At 37.5% G+C, this 19553-nt stretch overlaps 1 protein-coding gene across 1 annotated transcript; it reads left to right on the plus strand.

The window, feature by feature from the left end:
- Positions 1-18146: 18146 nt before the first annotated feature.
- On the plus strand, positions 18147-19088 carry LOC111159531 (olfactory receptor 52J3-like). Its single transcript, XM_022522055.1, has one exon. The coding sequence runs from the start codon at positions 18153-18155 to the stop codon at positions 19086-19088; it is 936 nt and encodes a 311-aa protein (XP_022377763.1). The 5' UTR covers positions 18147-18152.
- The last annotated feature ends 465 nt before the right edge of the window (positions 19089-19553 follow it).

The following is a 19553-nucleotide window of genomic DNA, read 5'->3' on the forward strand; positions in this document are numbered from 1 at the left end:
CCCTTGTAAAGAATCAAATTAAGGAAAGGAGCAGAACTGATTGTCTTTGTTCAGAATGGAAAAAGAACTTTTGGAAGTTATGCAGACCCCTCTCAGGAAGACCTGTGAGCCTCCTTCCCAAACCCAGAAAATGGAAGGTGAGACCCATGTTAAATGCATGAATAAAAGGGTCTTATAATTTTCCATTGCATGGAAATAATTCAGTTTCCCCACGTGGAAGAGAACAAACCCTTTGTTCTGCTTTCATTAGGACTAAACACATCACATTCTTCAATTAACATCATTTTGAAGCAAAACCAACCCTCCAAAAAGAAGACACCACACAAATAATTATAATAAAACCTGTAAATTCCCTCATATCCTAATTTAAACAAAGATAGTTCGTTGCCCTTATTATGCTGGTTCCCAAAATAATAGATGATGAAACACTTCCCACATGCCTGGCCTCCCTCTCATAAAGAATGTTATTTTTGACTCTACCATGTTAATGTTGTTAGACATGAAATTGATCCTGTGACTATGATAATCATGTGAGAAAGGTAGAGATTTTCTACCATGAACAGAATTGTAAAAACTTGTTAATCGTGGAAAATTCATAGTTTTTTTTGTTTGTTTTAAAGCTGCGTTGTGTTCCTTTTAGATGGATGAGTGTTTATAGAGCCTAATTTATTGATCTTTTTTTTCAAACAAACAATTATTTTTCAAACAGTTATGTTTCTGTGTCTTGTGACACTTCACAGAGGAGTTTCTCTCTCATGGAAAGCAGGAAATTTTAGCAATGTTCCAAGTCCAGTATTAGCCAAGTGTGTACCTGTGCACTAAGACATTACTCAGTGTTCTCTAGTTCTAGGTGGTATTATTGACATTATTTGTAGAAAGAAGTCAGGAGAAATATATTTGTAAATTTTGACCAATAAAACTAAAATTTTAGCTATACTTTCACTGCAGAATTTCTCAGATCTTTCAACTAACAAATATTCATTTGAAACTTTAAGATAATACTGGCTTCAGATTGCTCCTTTGACCAAAATACGACACTAATATTCCATAGCATGAAATTCAGAAAAAAAAAATCCTACTTATATTTATTATAATAGAAGAGTTGCTGTCATAAATTCTTCAAGGGAGTTTATATTAATTGACATCACATCCTGAATTTGAAGCTGTCAGTTATGCTGTGTAATTTATAAGCACAAGTGGCTGTTCCTGGAACCCTCTTGCGACCCTGAACTCAACCCCTATCTATCTATTTATTCTACTTATGAAGTGGATTTTAATAATGTGGCCTCAATTATATCTTCAATGATTTGGTTAGAGTTCAATCTGTTTATATGTGTTTTGGCTAGCTTTTGGAAAATTGGTACTTAGCCTTTAAATAGCTAAATCCACCAATGTAGTCACCTGGGCCTGAAGTCTGCGTTAGAAGGTTGCTAAGTACAGATTCAAGTTATTTCATAGGTAAAGGACTATTCAGGTCATCGAATTCTTCATGTTTTTGCTTTGAATGTCTTCAGTGAATGTATCACATTCCTCTAACTTTACCTTGTGTTCAGGTTGTGGCTGATGAGTTAGGTTTTCTTGATGTCTACCCCACTGTCAATGTTAGATCTTCTCTTTGTTCCTGTGCTGCAGTAAGGCCACCCTCCATGTTCTGCACAATCCCTCAGGTATAGAGCACTATTACTTGTTCCTCAAACCCTGCTAATCTGGTGGTAAGAGCCAGAGGACATTAAATACCATCTGGTCTGGTTTAGCCTGTCTTGATCAGGTAGTATGTTCCTGAGTCTTGAAAATGAAATATCCTCAGTGATTCTGCCCCTTGCCTAGCACCGTAGGACATGTCTAAGGAACTTGTCTCACCCTGGGTTATAGAGTTTGTTTTTGCTCCTTTGTCTCAGCAGCAGTGGGCCTCCACTTGTGCTCTTCCTCCAAGTGAAGGCTTTTATTCCTTAGGGGAGAGAACTTGAGTGAGGAGTCTTTCCCATCTTATAGTGACAGCTATTCCCCTCCACCAGGCCTGGTCCATGATGAAGGTCTAGTCCTACACTCAGATTCTTATGAGTACCTGGTCTACTCTAGGGAGAAAAACATGAGTAAGTGTGAATTCCCCTTTGTGTCATATATATATATATATTACTCCCAGATATTCTGTATTTTCATATAGGTTTATACTCAGCTGTGAATAATTTGGTTTAAATTTTAACAAATTCTTTATTGTGGCTTGTACAGTATCTGACACATGCCCCTAGTAAGCACAGAATCATGTTCCATCTCTTTTCGGAGTTACCTATCTTTCCTTAAATTTTTGGATTAGTTATTCACACTGTGATTTGAACTTTCTGACAGGTCCAAGAAAATTGTGAGGTCTTTTTTATTATTCACCACATAGTTTTTGTCATAATGTTTTAAGTGACATTCTTTCCAACCTTTTGTATTTGAAGTAAGAACTATAAAACTCTGTAGGAATTTTAACTCATGCCACATTCTCTGAGTAGGATATCTGTGTGTTTATTCTCAGCATCCTACAACTGTGGCATGGACATTGGATCACTGAATTATAAATATACAGAATGATTGATGAGAAGTAAATGAGATTTTTTTTATGGGATACACCACAGACATTTTGAGTCTAATAGTTTTAGAAAGGGCCTAAGCAATATGTATCTTTAAGATGGTCCAAGCCTAAATTTTGAAAACTATCATTCTAGAAAGTTGAAACTTGGTTAATAACCAAATTGGGTGATTGTTAGATGGAGAAAATGGGATAAACCTTAGAAAGTGAAATGAATGCAGAACTGGCTAAGGCAAAACTGGATATCACTCTAACGTCCAACACACACACACACACACACACACACTCCACACATACCACACACTCCACATAGTACCTACTTAAGCTAACCTAATCCACAGAAATTTGCTTAGTTGCCTACCTGATGTTCCTGATGTCCTATCTTCTGAAACTATTCTTGAAATTCTATAACCCCTAGCCTAGATTGATTCTATGTCTCCTTTCTAATTCTATTTTAGCACTTGTCACATTGATATGTCAGGGTGAAAATGTTAATATGTAACTAGGTATAGAGTAGTGGTTGAAAATATAAACCTGGTGTCAAACTTCCTAGGTTCAAATTCTATCTCCATTTTGAATCATCTCTATGACTATGAGAAAGTCAACTGATTTCTCTATTTTTCAGTTTCCTTACTTGTAAAATGTAGATATTAATCCTAAAAATCACTTTTAGTTTGCATGAGAATTTAATGGGTTGATATAAAGAACTCAGGCTATGAGAATGCACACATTTTAAAAGTGTTACACATTATTATACTGAAAATAAATGTTTATTACATCTGAATCAACTATATCAGACTATAGGAACAAAATATTTCTAGGCAATTCTTTATGTTTATGTATTATAAAGCCCATCCTTTTTCCACCCTTATTCACTATGTGCTAGGGAGAAGCTGTACATTTAAAAATTCAGTAGGAATACATTGAGTGAGTGTAATTAAGACCCTTCGCCCTGTGCCTCCCCCACCCGAACATGCACCGGGACTTTCTAAGGCAGTCCTGTGTTCTCTGGTGCTCCTCCGTGTAGTAAGTCTTCCCGTTCTAATTAGGACTATATGCCTAACTCTGGGGTTTAGATAAAATGTTCACTACTCTTGTACCACACTTGATCCTCTAGAATAGACTTCGTTACTAGGAAAGATGATATTTTCAACTCACATCTTCCATGTCTTTCTTCAATCTCAATCTTTTTAGGAATTATATGGAAAGAAAGGGTACATTGATTCTGTGTACCTCTGAGACTCTGAAACTGTTTACATACTTTGTCTCAGTCATTCCTATATCCCCAGTGAATTCTGTTCCACAAGTAAACACTAGCTAAAAGGATCTAAACTGAGTGTGGTTATGAAGAATGCAATGACCAGTAGCAACAATTATGACAGCTCACCTGTGAGAAGCTGTGTTCCTAGGAGTCCCATTGAGTGATTTGGGTGTATATGGAACTATTGTGAGATTATAAGAAAATTATGGCATCAGTGCTAGACAGACTTCTATTCCTAGCACCTCTAAACTAGCCATTGAATATGAGTTTGTTGAATTACTTTTCATGGGAGTATTTATGATAATTTATTCTACAATATATTATGAAGGTTATATATTAAAAACAATAAAGAGATTAGAATCTAGTAAACGCTTAGCAAATGTTGATTCTTTTCACAATTTAGCTTGAAAAATGAAGTACTTGACTGAAATACTCCCCCTGTGGTCAACTAATGTCTCTGTTCCCCAACTTACACAGCCACAGTTCAGTTTTAGCTACATTTAAGAATCACCTACAGGACCTTAAAACATGGATGCCTGAACTACCTCCATACTACTTTTCCTTCCTTAGAGTTTCATTTAAACAGAATCACAGCATATGTAATTTTTCTCACTTGCATAATACCTGTGGAATTTACCCATGTGAAACTACAGAACACCCAAGAACTCAATAGGATCTAACGACAGTCAGACAGAAAAGATAATTACCTACAAATTAATGACAATTTGGCCAACAACAGTTTTCTTCAAAGTAATGATAGATTCTAGAAGACTGTAGGATAATGTCTTCAAAAGACTAAGGAAATGTTATAACTGGAGAATGGAACTGTGTAGCTAAAAGGTATCATCATGAAGACAAAGAAATCATTAAACACATAACACAGAAGTTAGCATCAAAAAACTCTCATTAAGAAAGTGGTGAGGTATGTTCTTGAGAAAGAAGAACATTTAGTCAAGAAGATATGACTGGGGCAAAAATAAAAAAAGAGAGAGAAAATTTGTAAATCTGGCAGTAAGTCTTAACTGGTAAACCAGGTTTACCAGTTACCAGTAACTGTTTACCACTTAACAGTAAACGAAAAATATGTGATCATATATCATGTTAATTTTAAATATCTCTTGTTTTTAGCCAAAGATGATTCTAAATTTTGTTTGCTTGTTTTTTGTATTTTAGGAAATAACATTCTAATATTGTAGTAGAGTCATACTCAATAACACATAATTATTGTTACAACATAAAATATATGTTTATGGATGAGTTACTTCCCACAGAAAAACCCATGCCCTCTGACCACTAAAAGAGGAGCCTCATGAAGAAATCATTCAAAGATAGATAATATTTGTTCATATATTACTCATCAACACACAAAAAAATAACTCAAGGCTTTGAAAAACACTTTGAAAAACTGAAAAAGATGAGGAATCTGTCCCTTATCTTCTTGGTCCTTACCCCATAGATAATAGGGTTCATCATGGGTGGGACCAGAAGATAGATGTTGGCCACAAATATATGGACATGGGGAGCCACATGGTGCCCAAACCTGTGGGTGAGAAAAGAGAAGAAGGCTGGAGTATAAGACAGAAAGATGACACAGATATGGGGGCCACAGGTGCTCAAGGTCTTGAGTTGGGCCTCCTTGGATGGGAGGTGGAAGACAGTGTGAAGTATGAGAACATAAGAACAAATGATTAATATGAAGTCTACCCCACCAGTAAGGAAGGCAACAATGAGGCTGTAGGCTTTACGGATTCTTGTCTCAGCACAGGCAATCTTGATGAGGGCCATGAACTCACAGTAGGTGTGGGAACAGTAGGTGTGTGGGTTCTGCAGTAGGGAAGCCAACGTAGCAGAAAGGGGTGAGGACTAAGTGCTATGCCCCGGAGTACTATACCTAGGCCCATCTCCCCAATCACAGCATGTGTCAGAATAGCCGAATGTCTTAATGGGTTACAAATTGCTACATAACAGTCAAAAGCCATGGCCAGGAAGAAGCCAGATTCCATGGTGGAACAAGAGTGAATCAGGAAAACTTGAGTGAGGCAGGCTTCAAAGCGAATCTCTCCATCATGGAACCAGAAAAGACTAAGCAGTTTCAGTACAGCTGTGGTGCACACAATAAGATCAGCCAGAGCCAGGATGCAGAGGAAGAGGTATATTGGCTCATGGAGGCTGGTATCTGTCTTGATGATATACAGAAGAGAACAGTTTCCCAGGAAGGCCAAAACGTAGACCACAAAAGGGGATGGAGATCCAGATGTGGGAAGCCTCCAACCCAGGAATGTCAATGAAAATGAAGGCTGATGGACGGATATTGGTCTTACTGTATGCTGACATAACAGGTATCAGAATTTTAGCTTTCTCTTCATGAATTTTTCTCTACACCAAGTAAAAATAATAGCTTACAAATTTTGAAAACTTTGATGAGTTAAGTCAGCCAAAATGCACGGAATTGTAGGTCAGGGAGTCATTACAATATCTATCAATATTTATAAATTATTTCACCATCATATTTGACTGTCAGATCTTATTTCACTGTTGTAATTTGTAATATAGCTGATCTATAGATGCCAAATGAGGGAAAATATGCAGGTACCAAATATCAGAGCTAAATATATGAAAATGCAAAGTCTTCTATCCACTGAGAAGAAAGTAACGCCAACTGTAATCTAAAAAATGTGTAAGACTCTCAGGTGTATAATTTAGTGGTTCAGTATTTATATACAATACCTATAGTACATTGTATGTTAACTAACTGGAATTTAAATAAAACCTAAAAAATAGGATAAACACAAGTGTAGATGCACAGTGGAATAGCTGTATGCTTAATCATTGAAACTTCACTGTATGTAATGAATATCTCCTTCAACTAACTTCTTTCATTAAGATACATGTATTTGTAAACATATATGTAGAATCATATGGGAAAATGTGTAAGAGTCATGGGTTTGGCGGACATAGAAACAGTTATAAGACATAGATTACACAGAAAGAAGGAATGACAGGAAGCTTTGAATAGAAAATGTACCTGTAGAAAAATATTTTAGTCATCCTAGTCTGGGACATGCAAAGATGCCAGGTTATAGGGTGTAGCATTGAGAATGGAATGCCAAATTTCGGAGGATGTGTTGCTTGCTTTCGAATGACCAGAAGGAGGTTATTCACACCAACCTGGAACTCAATCAGTGTGATAACAAGAGTGGGGCTGATAACAGTGTCAGGAAGTGAACAGCTCATTGCATTGTTTGTGACTCTCCATTGGTGACACCTTTGTGTTTACTTTTGACTTCACAGGCAAGAATTACAACAAATGTGATTATATCCACTAACATGAATTTCCTTCACTTCCTTACATGCATCTAGTTAGTCAAATTACTCTCTGACTGGCTCTCCACTGGCTCCCTCTCCAGGCAAATTCATCTAAACTTCCCCTCATGACCTTTCCTTTGCTCTGCACACTTCTCTTGCATTGGCTGACCCCTTCCCCACCCCATGTTGTGATTTGCTGATGATACTTCTTCCATTTCTTAAGACTAGGATAACATTTTGAAAGCCACACTTGTCCCATAATAAACAGATCTTTTTCTCCTCTTCTTCTTAGAAGCACAGTTGACACCGTTTCACAGACAATCCTTTTACCACTATTATAGACTGTTGAAGATTAAAGAGTGTTGTGATCAGGAAAAATAATCCTTAAGCCAGTGTCCACTGAAGCTGGGATTGGAATATGTATAGCACACTGGGCATCGATCTGGAGTGAGAGTGATGACATGTGTTTTGCTCTTACTCTGTTGAAGTTTCATACCCAGAGTTTCTGCTTGCTGGGGTTATTTGGCCTTCCAGATCCCTAGAGGTGGATATTCTCTTTTGAATGCAAATACAGCAGGATAGGTGGGTCAAGGAACCATGACATTTCTCTCTGAGGCATGTTATGAGTTGGGACAGAAGATAAATCCAGGGCAACCAATCCATTAGGGAGTTATATAATAATGTAACATTAAACATTTTTAAATCCTTGATGTGAGTCAGTTCTTTTCCTGAAAACATTCCATGTATTATTTATAATACATATTTATAATAATAAATATTATTGTGTTTATTAGAGTGGAGGGGGAGTGGGAAGGATGGGGTGCCTGGGTGATGGACATTGGGGAGGGTACATGTTGTAGTGAGTGCTATGTATTGCATAAGACTGATGAATCACAGACTTGTATCCCTGAAACAAATAATATATAATACAACAATAATTTAAAAAAATTAAATTTTATCTCCATTTTAAAATGAGAATAATTTAAGTAACTTCTATAATTTTAAATAGTTGGTAAATGATAGACCTGTTTCTAGCCATACACACTGATTCTAAAGACCTTATTCTTTTTGTTTGTTTGTTTACGATTTTATTTGTTTATCTGAGAGAGAGAGAGAGATCACAAGCAGAGGAGGGGCAGAGGGAGAAGCAGTCTTCCTGCTAGGTAGGGACCCTGATGTGGGACTCGATCCCAGGATCCTGGAGAGCCAAAGGCAGACTCTTAACCAACTGAGCCTTCTGGTTACCCCTAAAGCCCTTATTCTTAACTGTAGTGATAAAAACTGCCCTAAGAATGTGGCAGTCTATTTGCAATTTTGCATATAAGAAGAAGAGGAGGACTTGTTCTGTACCTAACAATAAAGAAAACCATCTCCATTAATTTGATTACGAATACTGTTCAAAAGTCCCCAACTATTATATTCCATAAAGGAACTGGTCCAAATCCAAGCCTTTCTCTTCTTAATTAACCCTCCTGCACTTTCAACAGATGACCTCTCAGAGGGAAAATTAACCTCTCAACCTCAGAGGCAAAATTAACATTTGCCACCAGACAGGTTTGTCAACCTTACCCTCTTACCTTTATGTTTATGTACATGTAACACATTGAACTAGTACATTTTCACATACTCTCCTTCCTTTATCCTGAAATTAAACTTCATGTCCTTTTACCTACATTTGTAATCCATCAACATTCTCATCTTTCCCATGCATTTTGCCTTCATTTCTTCTACTTGCTCTATGCCATTACACAATTTAAACATATTTTACTGACAGAAAACATGTGGACAGGTGTGCCTGGGTGGCTCAGTTAGTTGAATAGTTAACTTTTGATTTCGGCTCAGGTCATGACCTCAGGGTCCTGAGATGGAGCCCCAGGTCAGGCTCTATGCTCAGTGGAGAGTCTGCTGGAGATTCTCTCCCTCTCCCTTTGTTCCTTCACCTCCTGTCTCACTTTCTTTCTCAAAATAAACAAATAAATATTTAAAAATTTAAAAAGAAAATATATGGACAGATTATGTAGAGCAAACATTCACACTGAAGTAAATGCAAACGTTCAATCACATAGGCTTATTCTTACTGGAAATCAGGAAATTAAAAATTAAATGAATATGATACAATTCATACAGTATTATATTTTTAACCAACAGAATTTCAAGATTGATGATGATAAGCATTAATGAGGTTTGGGTTAAAGTGTGATTCTTATGTCCAAATGATTAGAGAGAATTACTCTTAGAGGAAAATTGCATAGTATTATTCTTATGAAAAACAAAGTTCTGGGCAGAGCAATTTCACTACTTACCATTTAGGGAATAATGTTCACAAATACATATGGAAGTATATACAGTAATTCTCATTGTAAAAGTGCCTGTGATAGAATTAATAGTGAATCATTCAAAATGTCCATCAGTAAAGTAATACTGAGCTTACAAATCTGTGTTATCTTTATATTATAGAAGTGCTTAGAATAAGTAAAGTATATTTATGTAAACTGACATTCAAATAAAAAAGAAGCTAAAGTTTGATTTTTCCATTAACATTGACAAATTATGCAAAAATTAAGAGCATACTGTATGTTCATGTATGTACATTTATAATGCAAATTTTATAAACATAAGAACTACCTAAAAAGGATACATAGCCAATGGAGGAGAGATCTAAAATGTGGAGTGGATGGAAAGAGGCATAGACAGTATAATTAAGCTGTATAGCTTGGCATTTTTAAACAGTGCCAATATATTTTATATATTCATGTATTATATGTATAGTTTAAGTCAAGTAAATAAATAATGCAGTTACAAATGTTATTTACCAGAAAATAATACAAACCAAGAAATTACAAAGAAGATGTGGCCTTCCATGTCTTATAAAATATTAGCAAATTTTCTAACCTCTTGAAATATGTTGTCTATATCTCTCTGCATATAGAGAACAGGTCACCTACTCAATTTGTGATGGTAGTGACCTGTGTCTTTTTTTGTCATGGCATTTCTTCATACATGCAAAACCTAGGTAACCTAGTTAGTGTTGAAGATCCTGCTCACATATCAGCCTCTGTGAGAAAATTTTTCTAGGAACTTTAGACCATCATGGATATCCATCCTCAAGTGTTCCACTGACATGTGTACTTACCTATCTTCTATATCTTCTCATATTGTATTTTATATATCTGTATGTTTTTCTCCTTTATTATATTGCATGTTCTTACTTGGCAGAAGCCATGTATTGTCATATATTCATTTGTTCCAATGAATGAATAAAAAGAGGAAAGGAGAAGACAAGGGAGTGTTCTTATTTTTCTGGTAAATAATTTCAGCATAAATTTAAGACAACCAGTGGAATCACTATAAATTTGTTATAGTCCACATGATCTCCAAACACTACAGTGCACTAATAGTTTCCCTGATTCTAATATAAAATCTTTAACATACCCAGGGATTAGCTTCCAGCAAAATCAAATTCTCTCAGCATTTGATTCCTTGTCTGACTACACAGCATGGAAAACAGGAGGGATTGGAAGGAAAAAAAACCTCACATCTGCTTTTGGGGAGGAATAAAATGGAAAAAGAAAACCCTGATACAATAATCAACATGAATTAGCATATATTAGGTACATGTAGTATTTATACTGCAGACATTACCAGGTGTTCTGTGAGGAGGAGGATGAGGATGGTTTGAGGAAGATTTTCCTTCTCTCAAGACCTTTAAGGTTTCTAGATGAGCTCAGTTATAGACTTGTCTACTGATTTCTAAGGCTCTCATGGGCATAGAGACCACCCCCAGTGGTTTCTCGACAGGTGGGGAGAGGATGGTCTCCCCACCTGTCAAGAAACCACTGGGGGTTAAATTTGAGTTCAGAACTCAGGTTCTAAGTCTTTAGAGCTAACCTTTTCATAACAGGAGAATCCCAGAAGGGTGAGGGGAAGGCAGGAGAGTTTTTTCTGAACTGTCTCTGGAGCCTTCAACTTGGCGGAGTTGCTTGAATCTCAGAATTGATTGTTCTTAAATACATGAAGTGTATGTATGAAGTTAGGATAGATAAGTGTCTAATTCCTTCACTTTAAACAATGCCTTTTTATCTTTATTTTTATTTTTTTAAAGATTTTATTTATTTATTTGACAGAGAGAGGGAGAGAGAGAGAGCACAAGCAGGGGAGCGGCAGGCAGAGGGAGAGGGAGAATCAGGTTCCCCACTCAACAGAGAGCCTGATGCGGTGCTTGATCCCAGGATTCTGGGATCATGACCGGAGCTGAAGGACAATACTAACTGACTGAACCACCCAAGCACCCCTCTCCTTTATTTGTAATACAAGAAAATATAAATAAAAAACCAAACAATCATGTCACTTTGATATTTGGTTGATTTTATTACATGATTTTCATATTCATATAATTTAGAATATTCAAATCATATTCGACTTTAATATTTTTTTAAAGACTTATTTATTTATTTGACAGACAGAGATCCCAAGTAGGCAGAGAGGTAGGCAGAGAGAGAGGAGGAAGCAGGCTCCCCCCCCACCCCAGCAGAAAGCCTGATGTGGTGCTCAATCCCAAGACCCTGAGATCATGACCTGAGCCAAAGGCAGAGGCTTTAACCCACTGAACCACCCAGGCGCCCCAGACTTTAACATTTTATCTCATAGTCTAAATTTCATGTGACATGTACCGCATTTTTTTCATAATTCAACAGAATAAATTTCACAGAAAATTTAATTATATGAAATTAATCAAAATGGGATTTTGATGAAAGTTGAGTTGCATCTAAACATTACTGTGGAAAATGTGTCAGCTTTAAACATGCAGTCCTTTCAGCCATCTAGATTTATTGTGTTCTTACATGGATTCCAGCCCCCTTTGAGAACTTTGAATAGTTTTTAAATCATTTTGTGTCAATCTCACCAATATTTAAATTGCAGAAGTTGGAATTCTATTGTATTATTTTTACATTTATTTATATGCTTTATGTATGATTTGAGTATGAATCCTATAAATTACATATACACAATGGGGCTCTATCATATGTGAATTCCATATTTATTAGTTTGCCTACTCCATAAGATTTATTTGTAACTCCAAATAAATTCTCATGGCACTTTAGCAGTCATTTGCCAACGTGCAAAGAGATGTGAAAAATTTGAGTTGCCAGATGATCACATTCTCAGCTGAGGCTGAACAAGTGAGATTCTGACTTCCCATTTCAGCTATAAACAAGCGTTTTTACATTCAATTTAAGGCCAGGTTTTTCTTATTTTTTTCTGCTTTTTGTTGATTCCACTGTTTAACATGGCCCTCCAGGATAGTGCTGAAGTGCAACACAGTAAATAACTATCTTGTTATTTATTCATGGAGTGTATTGCAGTTAAATAATACTTTTCTAGTGTTCCTAAGTGCAAGATGGTTGTGCTTTACTTTATGGAAAAAATAACCATGTTGGATAAACTTCATTCAGGTGTGAGTTATAACAGTGTTACTTGTGATTCAAAGTTAACGAATCAAAAATAAGATACACCCAGACATAGGAAGACGAAATTCATCTCTATATGAAGCCACTCTGGAGATTACTAAAGTAACATTTGTAGCATGTGATATAAATATGGAAAAGATGAAAAAGAGGATAAATTTGTGGAGTCATGAAATGACAACTAGTAAAAAAAAAAGTGTAATGGACAACATGTGGTGAGGTCAAAGATGGTTACAGTTACATCACCTGGGGTCAGAGAAAAAAAAAAATCAAGCTCTTGTTGGATAGCACTGGGTTTGCTAGTACATTTCAAAAAGCAATGAGGTATATACAATATTAAACTGAGAGTCAAGGCAGATTTTGCTAATTAGAAGGCTGAAGAAGAGATTTTAAAGTGCCTATTATGTGTACAGGAAAAGGGTTATGTAGAAATCAGGTTTTCAACACCAGTGAGACTCTCTGTTGTACACAGATGTTAGTGAATGAAATACAAGTGGCCTCCAATGTTCCTGGCTTTCGATCATTTAAAAGCGGCACGATTAATCATAAGAGCCATGACCAACCTATAAGAACTATGTATTACAGGAAGTGTCTCTCACAGAAAACAAACATTAAAAAAGTTATATATTGATTGATTGACAAAAATGTTGTGCATTTCCCCTAAGAGAAAAGGCACCAAATTTCCTAATTCAGTGTTCAAAGTGACCTTATAGAACACAGCTACTGAGGATAGTGAGAACTGACAATGTTTGTGTGAATACATACATGTGTATACACACACACACACACACACACACACACACATCTGGGGGCAGGCTTGCCCTTTCTTTTCCCCATGAGAGAACTCAGGGGCTGAGGAAAGCTCTCCTGGGGCAGAAAAGTACCAGGCTAGGGGAGAGGGGATGTGGGTAAAATCAAACTTTCTTCGTATCCTTTTCAATTTGTTTTTTGTTGTATGTACCACTAGAGTCCTGTAATCTCTCATCCAAATTCTGGAACTCTCATAAAGGCCTTTCCATCCATCAGTGCTTGTTAAATCTGTGTTTTTGTACTGGGAGGAGTACTGGGTCCTCCTGTCATCTTGCTGACCTAAATCTCACTCCTGTGCCTTCATTTCTTTCCAAGCCAGGGACCCCTAATGGTTCTCTCTTTTTGAATCAGAATTAGACACTAGAATCCTCAGAGACTTTGTGTTTTTTACCAAACTGGCTCCAGGGAATTTCCTGTTGCAAGCTCCTCCCAGGCAAAGAGCAGCACCTTCATAAAGACTGAGCAGGTATGATAAAACAGAGACAGGATTCCATGCTGGTGCTCAGTCTGGTGAGTCTTCCCCATCTCCCAGCTCATGGAGCATCCTTATTTCACAGTGAGGGGTGAAAGGAAAGAAGGCAGATAGGGGAAGAAGAGAGGAGACACAGCAAAAGTGTGGGGCAAAGAAGACTAAGACTGGTGCTTAGAGAAGGAGTAGGATGTAGGATCATATTAGGAAAAACCATCCAATCCTAGTGAAAGCATTTGGATTTTAGCCTGAATCCAGTCAATGTGCATTTTAAAAATCAGTCTGCTTGAAGATATCTAAGGAATGATGGACAACCAGTCTCTTTGGAACATGCTTCAAAGTGCTTTAAAAAATTATCAGTTAGGGGCACCTGGGTGGCTCAGTGGGTTGAGCCTCTCCCCTCAGCTCAGGTCATGATCTCAGGGTCCTGGGATCAAGCCATGCATCGGGCTCTCTGCTCACCAGGGAGCCATCTTCCCCCCACCCTCTGCCTGCCTCTCTGCCTACTTGTGATCTCTCTCTTTCTCTCTCTGTCAAATAAATAAATAAATTCTTTTAAAAAATTATCACTTTAAAACTAATAACATACTTAAGGTTTTTATCTTTATTATCTCTATTTTATGATAAAAATACATTATGATGAAAGGTGCTTGTTATTTACTTTCCTTGGATTACAGAGTGAATTAAGTCATGAATCTGGGTTTTAACACAGTTGGTCAGACTATAGAGCTCTTGCTCTTAAGCACTGTAAAGTACTGTGTTATAGTAAACCTCCCAAATGATCCCATTAGGATGGAGATAAATGTACAGATTTTAAAGATATTGGAAAAGTAGAATCAGCTTTTTGTTTGGTTTGGTTTGGTTTTTTAATGTGTGAAAGAGAAGGAGGGTGGTTTTCAGACTTTTTTCTTCTCTCAATTTTTTTTTTAAATTTTAGAAATAATTGACATAGAACATTATATTAGTTTCAGTTATACAACATCATGTATAATTGGTAAATGATCACCACCATAAGTCTGGTTAATATCCATCACCATACAGCCTTATTCAGATTTTGATCTAGTGAGTTCACTGAGTGGTAATGATATAAGCCAGACAACTACAGAATTTCATTGTTGTCTATGTCTTCTGACTATTTCTACTAGGCTATTCATATCACTGCCTCTCTACTTAGCTACTGAGGCCTTGTTGTAGGTTATAATTATCTGAGTTGAGAAACACACTAATTTCCCTCAATAATGAATACTCAATAATCAATAATGAACTCTATACTATGAGCTACAGTAATTTTCTTTTTTACTGAGAATCTACTGGGTATAAGTACAATGAAATAAGGAAAGCATTGTTTTTACAGCTTTCTAACACTATTGCATACATTCCTGATCTACAGAAATGTTACTGAGGAATACAAAAAATGTGGTTTTTTTTAAAAGATTTTATTTCTTTACTGACAGAGAGAGAGAAATCACGAGTAGGCAGAGAAACAGACAGAGGTGGCGGGGGGGGGGGAAGCAGGCTCCTTGCCGAGCAGAGAGCACGATGCGGGACTCGATCCCAGGACTCTGGGATCATGACCTGAGCCGAAGGCAGAGGCTTAACCCACTGAGCCACCCAGGTGCCCCACAAAAAATGTTTTGATAAAAGAATCTGCCATTAGCATTTCACTGACATTGATAAATCCTAGGAAGTTAAGCCCTCATAATTGAATTTTACCTTTTATCCTTGTGTGGTTCACATCACACATTTTTAGACTATTCACTATTCCATAAAATTGATTACAAAGAGGAAAGCAGAGAAAGAAGCAACCTGCAGATGAATATTATGTACAGTCTTGCAGGACTTAACCAGCTGGGGAATCTCTGTTTTTTAAATGTCATTAATAAAATATTTACCCAAATTTGTACTTTTCTTTCACTTTTCTCAGGAGGCAATTAGAGTTGAGATATGTTCCTTCCTATCTTCCTTCATTCCTCTATGTTTCCTTCTGTTTTTCCTTTCTTCTTTTTTTTTCACTTTTCTTCTCTCTCTTCCTATACTCCTTATTGTTTATTTTTTTTCTATAGTACTAACTATATCTGCTAGTTTTTTTTCTATAGGAAGAAAGAAAGAAAGAAGAGAAAGAAAAAGAGAGAGAGGAAGGAAGGAGTGAGGGAAGAAGGGAGGAGGGAAGAAGGAAGGAAGGAAGAAGGAGGGAGGGAGGGTACATCAAAACCAAGAAACAGACATTGGGACACATGTGTGCCATTTTAGGTCACCTTATCACATGTGTAGATTCAAGTAACAACCACCACAATCAAGATTAGATTTCATCAACACAAAACCTTCCCTCTCAGTACCCCTTTCCAGTCACAACCACCCCCCCCCAACCTCATCAGCCCTAACCCTTGGTGACTGCTAACCTAACTCTGTGATAACAAAAGCGTGAGTGGCTGCCTTCAATGTGTGACCTGCACAGATTGGCTTTTTTTCACTCAGCACCATGCCCTTGAAATCCACACCAGCTGTTGTATGCATGTAGAGTTTGTTCCTTCTTAATTGCTGAGGAGTATTCCATCTGGTATGGATGTACCACTCATCTACTGAAGGACATCTGGGTCATTTCCAGTTTTAGGGTGTTACAAGTAAAGCTGGCATTTTTAAGAGCTGCAAAATATTTGTAACTATTGCACAGTTTTGTATCAATTCCCTGACCTCTAAGTAAGCTGTTTTGTTTGTTTTTAACTTGCAGCAAGAATTACTATCAAACTCCACTTTTTGGGCCATAGACCTTGAGGTCTTAGCAAAAGACCTGCCCCTCATGAAGCACACTACCAACATTTAATGAGTTCATTGGCTATTTTTTGTTATAATAATGATGCAACAAATGTATTTACACAGAAAATATATAAGCAGAGAACACGAAGAGAGGGAGGAAAGAAGGAAGGAAGGAAAGAGGGTGGAAGGAGGGTGGAAGGAGAGAGGTTGGGAGAATGAGGGAGGGAAGGAAGGAAGGAGGCAGGGTGGAAAGACAAAATAAGGAACAAAGGAAAAGACAGATCTTAACTACAGTGTGGTAAGTAAGGAGCATGGATTTCTTAACCCTGATGTTGACCACCATCACTGTCATTGGAAACACATCTTTACCCCTCAAAGTTTCTCCTTTCAAAACATCTTTTCACTATTCTTTCCCCAAACCCTTCCCCCAAACACACACAAGGATCTGTAGAATTGTTGGCTATCCAGGGACATTCTTGAGAATTTGGCAACCAACAGAAATCTTGGAGTTCCTTATTAAGTTAATTCCCATCACAATGCTATAAAAAAGAGATGCGTTTCTCTCCTGGAGGTAATTTCCAGCTGCAGTATTTTACTATCTTTGTGTGTCTCTTTTCAAATCTGAGGCACAGTACAGTGTGCAGTGTGTCTACCCATCTCTGTGCAACTCTTACTATATTATATCTTAATATATCTTATTATATCTGAGATTCAGCACAGCACGTCTGTGGGGGACATATGAGTAAATATGGAGGGATGCAGTAATGAAGCACAGTTCTTCATTTTGGATCTGGTTTTCTAAATATGTATCAATGTATACTGAATACTGAACAAAGTGGTTAATGAAATCTTGTATTTGCTATCATTCTATAGCTCTAGGTACACTTATATTCCTTTTATACTGTCATATTTTGTGTGCAGTTGTCTGTACTGTTGCTTAGTGATTTTGTGTTGATCTGTTTAGGTAAAGTGAACTTTGTCTTCAAAGAAGATTGATATTTCAGTATAAATAAAGTCCTTTTATGTTTTTAAAATTCGATCCAGTTTTTATTTGGGGTTTCAGCAAATGAATATAAGATATTATTGTCCAAAACATGAGAGGGAGGGAGACCTTTCATAAGGTTATGTTCCTTCCATTGGAAGAGTGCTAAGTCAGTTCCTGCATACTACTTTGAACTCAAGCTTTAGCATTAGTTTTCTGTTTTGTTTTGTTTTAGAGAGAGAGAGAGAGAGAGGGAAGAGGAAGGGCAGAGGGAGAAGGAGAGAGAGACTCTTAAGCAGGCTCCATACCCAGCCTTGAGCACTATGTGGGCTCGATGTCATGACCACGAGATCATGACCTGAGCCAAAATCAAGAGTTAGACATTTAACTGATTGAACCACCCAGGCCCCCCAGCATTAGCTTTTATAATAAGAAAACTACAGATAAAAATTAAGCCTACTGGAAAGTTTTGAGATATGCTTTTGTTTTTCCTTCTAGAGTAGTCAACTACTTCTCATCTCATCCGTGGCAAGATGTTCCACACAAACACTTCCACTTTCCACCCAGACACCTTCTTTCTTAAAGGCATCCCAGGACTTGAGAGTTCCCATGGCTGGATCTCCCTGCCTTTTTGCTCCATTTACTTAATGGCTCTGTTGGGCAATGCTACAATTTTGCTGATCATCTGGTCTGACCGTACTCTGCGGGATCCTATGTTCTATTTCCTAGCCATCTTATCAGCCATAGATCTGGCCCTCTCCACAACCTCAGTGCCCAGAATGCTGGGTATCTTCTGGTTTGATGCACATGAAATTGGTTTTGGAGCCTGTGTGGTTCAGATGTTTCTGATACACACCCTTACAGGAATGGAGTCCACTGTTCTGCTGGCTATGGCTTTTGACCGCTATGTGGCTATCTGTGTGCCACTCCATTACACAACCACCCTGACACCCCGAGTGCTAGGAGGCATTGGTGTGGGTATTATCATGCACCCTGTCCTGCTTACGTTGCCCATTCTTTACCTAACACATCGTCTGCCCTTCTGTGAGACTCGAATTATTGCTCACTCCTACTGTGAACACATGGGCATCGCCAAGTTGGCCTGGGCCAGCATTCGAGTTAATGCCATTTATGGGCTTTTTGTGGCTTCCTTTCTTATTTTGCATGTGGCATTGGTTGGAGTCTCTTATGCCTACATCCTTCGTGCAGTTTTCCGCCTCCCATCTCAAGAAGCTCGTCACAAAGCTCTGAGTACGTGTGGGTCACATGTTGGGGTCATGTGTGTTTTCTATACTCCTTCTCTCTTCTCCTTCCTTACCCACCGATTTGGCAAAAAAATTCCCCGTTATGTCCACATCCTGGTTGCCAATCTCTATGTGGTTGTTCCACCTGCCCTCAATCCTATTATCTATGGTGTGAGGACAAAGCAGATTCGTGAGTGTGTGATCCGTGTTTTCACCTCAAAATAGAATCCCTTGTTTCCTTAGTTCTTGAGGACATGCACAGAACTGAAAGAAGTTAATTTTGACCCAACTCTATGTTGATTATCTTTTTAAATGCTCCTCCTGTCAAGAGATCCTCCAGCTCCTAAAGGAACAAACTTTGGAGAATGCTTTCTGTTCTTAAATCTCAATGTTTCCTCTCCCAGTTGGTGTTGAGTGCTTATTCCTTTGAATATAGGGTTCGACTACAGTATGGATAACAACCAACTGAGAGCCTTTTACCTTTAAAGTATGGAGATCTAGTGAACCTCCATCTCTCTGTGTTTGAAAATAGGATAGTATTCCAGCTGGCACACTTAGTTTAAGGTCAATCGCCATACTTTCCTGAAAAAAAGAAATAAATCTGAGTATAAAATAAGTAAGATCCTCATAGATTTCTGTTAAAAACTTAAATGTATCTGATTTCACTGGGGACAATCCTGGGATATTTAG

Source organism: Enhydra lutris, unplaced genomic scaffold (genome assembly GCF_002288905.1).
Source record: "Enhydra lutris kenyoni isolate GAN:26980312 unplaced genomic scaffold, ASM228890v2 scaffoldscaffold68, whole genome shotgun sequence".
In the NCBI taxonomy this organism is placed as follows: Eukaryota; Metazoa; Chordata; class Mammalia; order Carnivora; family Mustelidae; genus Enhydra; species Enhydra lutris.